The sequence below is a fragment of the Quercus suber genome, unplaced genomic scaffold, assembly GCF_002906115.3.
Source record: "Quercus suber isolate HL8 unplaced genomic scaffold, Cork oak 2.0 scaffold_217, whole genome shotgun sequence".
Lineage (NCBI taxonomy): Eukaryota > Viridiplantae > Streptophyta > Magnoliopsida > Fagales > Fagaceae > Quercus > Quercus suber.
In genome coordinates, this window is record NW_027069675.1 from 1,102,113 (window position 1) to 1,111,622 (window position 9,510).

The window sequence follows — 9,510 nt, forward strand, 5'->3', positions numbered from 1 at the left end:
GAAGGGTTTTTTTTTTTGCTAGGTAAATGCGGGGGCTTGAACACCCGAGCAACAGGTCACTTACATAACCGGGTACCAACTCGCCTAGAAGCGGCGGTGGTGGTGGATGAAGGGTTTTTACTTTTCGTGAAATTAACTTTAAAAGTTCATCACCATTATCAAAAGAAGAAATGTTTTCCTCTCTTGATAATAGAATCATCACTTTGTCTTGTTTCCATGATCCCTTAATTTATTACTTGGAGAATCATATATAAATTTACTGTATGCGTATTCCCTTATTATTATTATTATTTTTTTTTTTTGCTAAGTACTGTATGCGTATTCAAATCAAGGTGGAGAAAACACTCTTATTACAATTAATAATATATTTGAACTCATTTAGAAGCATTTTATTTAGAAGGTTGTTTTAATACTATAACAAATTAGTTTGAAGAATTAAAGCAGTCAAAGCAAGCGTGCAATTATCTTATATTTTACAAAAGTTTCTGCAAATGAAATATTAATGGTGCCAAAATCAGTTGTATTAAGCTTTACCATATATGAAAGCAGTCTGGATCCTTTTAGTCAATTATCATAGATATGTTCCTGTGTTGTGAGCATTGTTCAACAAGACAACAAAATTACTACTAAAGACTATATGAAATATAGGAAACACTAAAGTGTGAAGTTATGCAACTTGTTTCTAAAAATAAACTAAAACTGGTTAATATTATGTCACTCAACATATGGATAGTTCAAAGCTAAGTTGGTGAGAAGAAAATTTTCACTGAAATTTATTTTGACCTCAAGCAAAAAGCCAGTCTCATGCTTTATGTCACCATTAAATGTAAGGTAGCTTGCAAAGTTCTAAGTTCATTTGTCCATTGACATTGAATTATATGTATGCCATTGTATAAATAAATTGGCTTATATCTACAGGAAAACTTAATTTTCGGTTGGTCCTTAAAATATATATAAAATGAGATCCTAGTAAATGAGAAATTTCATTGTTAATTTTGAAAAATGCGAAATTTTGAATGGGGTGAAGTTTTTAATTTATGTATGCACATTTATAAAAATAGGGAAAAAAAAAAAATTAGCATGTTTGGCACGTGTCGATCATTAGTATTTTGTTCTTGTGTCATAAAAATGCCCAGATGTATGAAAATCTTGGATATTAACTTCATAAAGAAAAAATCTGGCTATCAGATTACAAAGCATCTTTTACTACAGTTACGTTACCGCGAATCTCGGGTTTCTGCACACTCTTTTTGTGACCTTCTGTACATTTTATGCCCACTGGATATGATAGTACACAGAAAAATGTTAGCTGCTTCATCTATATAAGCTGATTTAGAGGTACCTGCATTATCATCAGCATTGAGCTTTGAAGAGTCTAGTGGTGAGTCACAATATTACCTAGAGTTGTCCTAAAACAGTGCTGTTGGTTTCTTTTAAAAAATATAATTTTCCCCTTTCTGATTTGAATTATTATAGTTGTATCCTCGCAATATAAGTGCACGTACATAGTTGTTCCTGAATTCCTTAATTTCATAAAGTTCTTGCATTTCTAGACAGATGATGTTGTTATTCAGAGTTGGAATGAAAAGAGCTTTGGCCCTACTTTACTAAACAGAGTAGCTACAATTGAATTCTTACTAGTTTTATAGCTCTAAATTATAATTGTGCCGGCCCATGAAGCCTTTTGCTAGTATTTATCTCTAAATTGAAGCTTGAGTTCCTACCAAAAAAAAAAAAAAAAAAAAAATTGTAAATTGAGTTTGTTGAGGTAGAAAAAAATTTGTAGGAACAGAGATGTATGTTTCATTTCTTGGGTAATATCAATTTGATTTCACTTAATTATATGAGCTATTGCTTGATGTAATTGTGTCTAAATTAGTTCATTTTCATTCCCACTTTATTGTGCAGAAGTAATTAGTTGATTTAAGAAGAAATGGGAGCAGAAGTTGATCATGTTTCCCCCATGGGCATGAGTGGAGGCTCAGCTGAAGGGAATGATAAGAGTGAAGGGCAGCGCTTTTCCTGCAAAAACAAGTTGACAGCTCTTGTGGTGGATAATGGAGGTGTATGTCGAGCCATACAGACAGCACTCCTACGTTCCTATGGTGTGGAAACAGAAGCCGTAGAGACTGGGGAGGCTGCAGTGCAGCTCATTGCCTCTGGAGCAACTTTCAATCTCATTATCATTGAGATGCTTCTGCCTGTCCTGAATGGCCCTGAGGTACATATTACATGCTTCTATTTCATCTTATTAGCTAATGGCCAAGCTCAATTAATTATCTAGTTATTCATGATTGTATCGTTTGATACATCAAAAGTTTTGTAACTCAATTGGTACCTCTAGTATTTCCAATGGAGGAGTCCTGGTTCAAATGCTCCCTCCCTTGTTATTCTAAAAAATAAAATATAGTGTGATACTTATGCTACTTCAGTCTTCATGTACAATTTAACTTTCCATTTATTGTACTTTAACCAAAGATAATAATATCCTGTTCCATCTTATGTTAAGACTGCTAGGCAGATTCGTGCCATGGGTGCCCAAAGCAAAATTTTGGGGATCACTGCATTTTTTGATGAAAGGCACCAACAAGAATTTCTTGCTGCTGGAGCGGATGGGTTCATTGAAAAGCCATTGTCACCAGAAATTGTGATCCCAATCATATGGGAGCTCGACAACTATATGTGAAAGCGCACATCAAAATAGCTAGAGGACTTATTGCAATGCTAATACCTATCATATAATATCGTACCATTATCTTTTTCTATGTTATGTTCTTCATTGGGACTGATGTACTCATTTGTCATAGGCACTTGAAGTAGACATTTGTCCTCATCCTTATCCTTTAAAATTTAAATAAAACTGCGTCCTCTAAGTTTCTTGCAAATTCATGTATCATATGTTTATGCTCTGTTTTGTTTTATTTTCCTTGTCATTATTATTGTTACTACATACAAAAATGCCAATTCTCTATTGCATTCGACGTCAAACTACCTATGTGATCGCTATTAGTTGATCAATTGAAGGAAGGAACCATGATTTCATCTTTCGGGGACCAATGTTAATAAAAAAGCTTTAACCACTTACGAATGGGGAATATATCAAGGAAGTGAATTCCATATTGTACCGGCCGGTACGGCCGGAATATACCGTACCGGCCAGTAATCCGGTACAGAATACCCCTCTGTTTCGTACCGAAAAAAATACCGGCCATACCGGCCAATTTCGGGCAATACCGGCCGATATCAGGCGTACCGGCCGGTACAAAAAAAAGTTTATTTATTTATTATTTTTTTTTAAGTTTTGTAATTTTTGAATTTTTGTTAGGATAGATGGTAACTTATTTGCATTAACTTATTAGTATTATTTGTTTTCTTAGTATGCAATGGTAACTTTTAACCTTTATATTTTTTATATTGTGTTTTTTCTTTTTCTTTTAATTGATACTAAAGTCTAAAACCATGAATAATTAGTTCTAAACTGAGGAAATGTTTTATGATAAACTTTTATATTTATTATAATATACATATAAACACACACACACACACACACATACATACATATACATATATATTTATTTATTTATAAATATAAAAAATAGCGGTAAACCCGAAATGGTATACCAGTATTGGCTGGTATCCGAAATATATCGTACCGTTTGCCAAACCGGTATAGCCTCCGGTACGGTATTGACTCCCTTGGAATATATACTTTCAGTTGTAAATAAATACAAGAAAAATAATACTAGCATTTATTTAGTGTTATCAAATTATAAATAAGAGAAAAGATTCCATAAGGGTTTCTTTATACATTTCAAATTAATTATTTATCAAGATGTAATTTTTTTTTTTAAACTCCCAAAAATCATCTATGATGGATTTTATACTAAATTTTGCAATAATTCCCTTTACTCTAAAATAATGGCTATACCGAATTATTTTACATAAACAAAATTATTTTGTCGACTTCAATTTGAAACTTAATTTCTAGCCCCAATTATTTATTTATTTATTTAAAGAGCTTTGAGAACAAAAAATAAATGATTAATTGATGAGTTCAATGAAAGGAAAAAAAAAAAAAAACTTTGAGAAAATGCAAAAAACGAAACTATCACACCCCAACCCAACAAATGAACTGGGCTTATGACAAGGGCCATAACTGCCTCACAACTATAAAGGTTTCACCTTATAAGTGTGCAAGACCTTGCTAAAATGCGACCTCAAATAAAAGGGAAGAATGGAGTTGCATAAAATGCTAAATAAAATAAATACTAATTGCTATAAGTCTGATCTTATTGTGAAATTAATCTTAAACTCATCTCATGTGCCTACTTTAGTGAAAGGCCCAAAACTTAATGTTCCTCTCAATTTGAAACAGAAAAGAGAATAAATGAGGTGAGCTTGTCCACTCAATAAATATCGAAACATTTTATTAGTAAGCCAGCCATTTCCAAACTAGCCGAATCAAGCATGATAGAAATTGCAAACAATTTTCCAATCTATATCTATATATTACTAAAAGCTGAAGCGTAGCGTTTAATGTTGCTGCACTCACGTTGCGCCACGTCAGCTGCCATGCCATTCCAATCTTTTTCTTTTTCTTTTTTTCTTTTAATTTGTATTACAATTTAAAAATAGTTTTTACAAATTTCAGAATAATAGTAACTCTGCATAATAAATATTAGCCCTATAATAAATCTCAGCCCACTTTTTATCTATTTACTTCCATTGTCAAGCCCAACCCAAGGTCTTTTCAGCTTAAAGGAAAAACAAAAAGTTAGAAACCGTGGAAGGTGGAACCCTAAAGAGTTTTGCGTTTTGAAACAGAAAGTTTGAAAAATATAACGTGGAACCTGAGGGGTTTCGCGTGAGAAAACAAAGAGATTGAAAAATACGTCATACTGGCTAGCTGCTCAAAACAAAGAGTCTGAAACCGTGAAGGCCAGAAAAATCTGATACCATTTGAAACCGTTGAAATCTCCCCACCTTCCTGCTCTACGGTTTCGTAGTAACGGCCGCCTATTTGAGTTCCTTCCTTCCTGTCTTCCTCTCCTCACAGTGTATAAATACTGACAGAATGTGGCTGCTTCGGTTGAGGTATCTTTAAATCTCAGTTCTTTTTATGCTCCATTCTTTTGCTTGATGTTTTTTGTTTCCCTTATTACATTTTGTTATATGGATTGGTAGTAATGGTTTGCTTCTCGGTTTTGAACACACATCTTTAAATCTCAGTTCTTTTTATGCTCCATTCTTTTGCTTGATGTTTTTTGTTTCCCTTATTACATTTTGTTATATGGATTGGTAGTAATGGTTTGCTTCTCGGTTTTGAACACACAACTCAGTTTCTGAGATTACAAGGAAGACAAACACACATTCAAAATTGAATCTTTATTATGGGTCTGAGAGTTTTGGTCTTTGACAGAGATATAATTGATTAATTGAGAAATAGAGAAAGAGAGAGAAGCCCAAGAAAATTGATACGGATATGGCTTGAGAGTGAGGTTATGATAGCTATTGTCCTGCCCTATATGCATATAAGCATGCAAGGCTGTGTGTGTATTTTTCTCATTGGGAAAAATTAATTTCATTAAATGTCTTTTTTTATATTTGGAGGTTATTGTTTTACATTGTAGGTTTGGAGAATTGACAGGTTTTTTTACTTGAGTTCTTTTGTGATGCAGAATGTACATTTTTTGATGTGTCACAGTATGCATTCTTTGGCAAAGATGTTGTTGATTTGGGAAGTTGTCATTCTTTGTCACTTGGAGTTCTTAAAATGGTTAGTGATGTTTTTACTTTAATTTTAGGATTTTCCCTCTTGCCTGTTTTCTTTATTTGGCCCTTTGGTTTACTAATCTATTAAAATTTTGTTCTTTTAATTCAAGGTTTTCTAAGCTAGGTTTGATCTTATCGAAATAAAAAAGTTTCTGAGCAAGGTATGCTTCTTTAGTTTTAGATATTAATTTTCGCGTGTCAATGTCTTTTAATTAGTGTTTTACTTATATATTTAGCTACAATAGTTTCTTTTTTCTTTTTCTTCTTATAGGTTTCTTTGTTGCATGTTATATAATTTATTTCGAGTTTGATATTGGAATTCATGTTTGTTTTATAAAATTTTTAACTTTTTATTTATTTATTTCTGGAGCCTAATTGATTTAGTTTTGCATATAATTCAAAACATAAAAGGCAATTAGTACTAGATGTATTTTATAATTGAACATAAGGGTAGGATTTAGAAGTCGGGCTTGGTGCAATGATAAGTACCTTCCACAGATAAAGTCACTATGGTAGTTGGAAATACTATAGTATGACCCATATTTTTTTGGTCAAGAAGTCACAAATCACATAAACCCCAACATAATTTGGATTCCTTTTTTTTTTTTTTTTTGGCAAAATCTTTTTGTTGAGAACAATATACTCCTATGAAACTGAAGCTCTAGTTGATTCCAATTGATGATGCCATTTGGAAAATGGCGAGATTAAAAAAAATTATTAATTTTTTGATAAGTGAGATTCAATTAAGCATAAACCTCACATGAAGCTTTTTGTGTGTGTGTGTGTGTATTGTTAATTTTTAATTGTCTTGGTTGTTTGTCAGAATAGGTTTCTAATTTGTATATTACATTATTCTCAAATTTTTTAGGTGCTTGAAATTTATTATTCTCTCTATATAAGCACCTATAGATCAACTGGTGTACATGGGTTGGGATAATAGAATAGATGAATTGGCACAAACTATGGGTGACTAAGTTGCTTAATTAATTTGTGTATCTCTGTTTCATAACTTTTATTGATGAAAATTGTTACCTGGAAAGTGGATTTCTGCTGGCATAAGTCTTATGAAGTAGATCATTAAAATTAACAGTTTGATACAAATCATTTTATGTTCACATGGCAATCTGTCTATGCATTTCCTGGTGTTAGGAATAGGTATTTCCCAAATAAAATAAATAAATAAGTGTTCTTCAGTTTTATCATGAAGTCTTATGAATTAGATCATTGAAATTCATAATTTGATACTATTCATTTTATTTTTCACATGGCATATGTCTATGCATCTCTTGGGTATAAGATTTAGATAATTTCGTTATTTTCCTATGTATAAGTGTAATTGTCATAAGGTATCCTTAAAAATTTAAAAGAGAAGTGTAAGCCAAATGTATGTCTTGAATACTTCTATATGTAACTTTATATGCTATTATGGTAATTTTGTTCATCTCTTGGGTATAAGATTTAGATAATTTCGTTATTTTCCTATGTATAAGTGTAATTGTCATAAGGTATCCTTAAAAATTTAAAAGAGAAGTGTAAGCCAAATGTATGTCTTGAATACTTCTATATGTAACTTTATATGCTATTATGGTAATTTTGTTCTTAAGTTTTAAGACATTTTGCAGCAAGTGTTTTGGGTCAATATCCTATTGTGGGTACGGTATGGAGAAGAAAATAGGCAGATTTTAATGTTATTGGTTAAGGTATTGAGTGAATGATAAGGTTTTACTAGAGTTATTGGTGTATTAGTGGCTTTTGCTATATTAGTTGATTGTGGCATTGAGACTGAACTAGGTGTTGGTACATTGATAATTTTTAGTTTGTTTCAGTTGTGGGGTAGGAGTGGGGGATGAACCAAGTTAATTTATAAACTTATCATTAGATATCAAAGTTGGTGTATCAGGGACATATTCAATAGAAAAATATACAATACTTTTATAAAAAAAATCTTATATTCAATAGCTTTCCCGTGCATCGCACAGGTTAGTGACTAGTACATTTTAAAGTTTATAGGCTTTGCATCATATCAATAAAACCAATGGAATTCAATGAAGTAAAAAAATGGCACATTTATTTGGATTCAAAAGTCATGCATATGCTAAGATCATATACTAATAATCTACGTGACTATGGACACAACCTCTCCCTATGACTAGGTTTAGAATCACAAATTGGGTAAAAAAATGTTCCAAAAGCAACAAGTGCTTGAGCCACCTTTTGATTTACCCCATTGGCAAGATTCTAAGCATATTTAGATTGTATATTTAGTATCATTCAATTCATAGTCAATATCGCATTTGTCAAGGCTTAAAAAAAATATTTCATTTAGGATGAAATACACTATTGGCCACATGGAACCATGCGGCTATGTGGGTTCTGGCAACACCACCATATTGTTCCCTACTTGGTCCTTAAGTTTTCCTATTTCGTCTTTTTTCTTGGTTTTGATCCAATTTTCATGCTGTTGTTTGGAGGCCTTTCCGAGCTCCAATTGCTTCAAAATTGACATCCCTAGAAAGCTTTGGATGTCTAGTTCCATAGGCTCTGGCCTTGTTCTATTTGGAGTTACGGTTGCCAAGATATCGCTTTTGGAAGATAGGTAATGTAGTTCAAAAAATTCTGCAACACTTTTCTTGAAAAATTCATTTATCTAAATTTGTGGTAGATATCGTCAAGCTCTTTTTGTGGGAGGTAGTCTAGACGTTATACTTCAATTTTATTTAGATGGATCACCCCAATTGTTGCTCAGTTGGTACAGTTTTTTGCATGAAAATAGCCCAAAAACAGCTCTTTTTGATTTGAAAATAGTTAAACATATAATTAGGGTTTTTGAATTTTATTGGTATCTCATTTGTTTTATCTCTGATTTTGGCGTGTGAACTGTCGTTTCAAAGGGAAAAATATGACTTACAAGATGGTCCAAAATTTAGCCCGATCGAATGGTTGGATGAAAAAGTCAATTTTTTGATTGTCACCGGTTAGGGTTTTTGGTCTTAATTCTTGTTAGAAGTGACTAAATTGGTTGCAACTTTTTGCTTCACTGTTCAATCATGTTGCATTTATTTATTCCCCTCTTTTGGCATTAAAAATCATGATTTTCACATTTTTTGAGTTTTAAACATTATTTTGACATGTTAATCGGGATTGGACAAAATATGGTATCAACAATTATTGGTTTGAATTTTTAGTTATGTTATACATTTAAATTCTAGATAATTCGAAGTGGGTGTTGTCAAAATTTTTAAAATTTTTTATCTTGTTGTATTATAATATAATTATCTTGATTAATTGAAGCAGAATTTTAATTGTGGAAGAATGAAATTAAGGAAGAATTCGAAAAATTGAAAGCATTGATTTTTTTTTTAATCTTAAAATTTTCAAAAAATTGGAATAAAATGAAAAAATTAGAAAAGTAGGGCCCTCAATTCTAGTTCCACATAATATGAGGAGTGTTACAACTTACAATATTAATTAAAAAATAAATAAATTCATTCTCAAACAAATTTTTAGACAATGAAAACATGCCTACAGAAAGAAAATTTTGAGAGCTAAGGATTTACAAGGGATTCAGGTTTCAGAACATGTCTCTTTATAGTGATTTTCACCTCTCTTCACTTAATTTCCATCATCCATAACTCATTTTTTGTGGACGTGATTTTTTTCTTAGTTTCCATCACTCATAACTCAAAAAAAAAAAAAAAAAATGAGAACATGTTTTTTTTTTTTTTTTTTTTTTTCCAG

General features: G+C 31.7%; 1 protein-coding gene and 1 long non-coding RNA gene across 2 annotated transcripts; both read left to right on the forward strand.

Annotated features, from left to right (window-relative positions):
• Window positions 1-1,933: 1,933 nt before the first annotated feature.
• On the forward strand, window positions 1,934-2,686 carry LOC136070199 (two-component response regulator 24-like). The gene is made up of 2 exons (XM_065779793.1): window positions 1,934-2,221; window positions 2,510-2,686. The coding sequence occupies exons 1-2, from the start codon at window positions 1,934-1,936 to the stop codon at window positions 2,684-2,686; spliced, it is 465 nt and encodes a 154-aa protein (XP_065635865.1).
• Window positions 2,687-4,770: 2,084 nt separating this feature from the next.
• LOC136070190 (uncharacterized) lies at window positions 4,771-5,935 on the forward strand. Its single transcript, XR_010631477.1, has 3 exons — window positions 4,771-5,094; window positions 5,679-5,776; window positions 5,883-5,935. It is a non-coding gene; the product is annotated as an uncharacterized LOC136070190 (long non-coding RNA).
• The last annotated feature ends 3,575 nt before the right edge of the window (window positions 5,936-9,510 follow it).

What these genes read in the sequence shown, in the direction of transcription:
- LOC136070199 (XM_065779793.1), top strand. Translation starts at nt 1,934, where the DNA reads ATGGGAGCAGAAGTTGATCATGTTTCCCCCATGGGCATGAGTGGAGGC. An exon ending in CTGTCCTGAATGGCCCTGAG is followed by an intron (nt 2,222 to 2,509) that starts GTACATATTACA and finishes TCTTATGTTAAG; the next exon opens with ACTGCTAGGCAGATTCGTGC.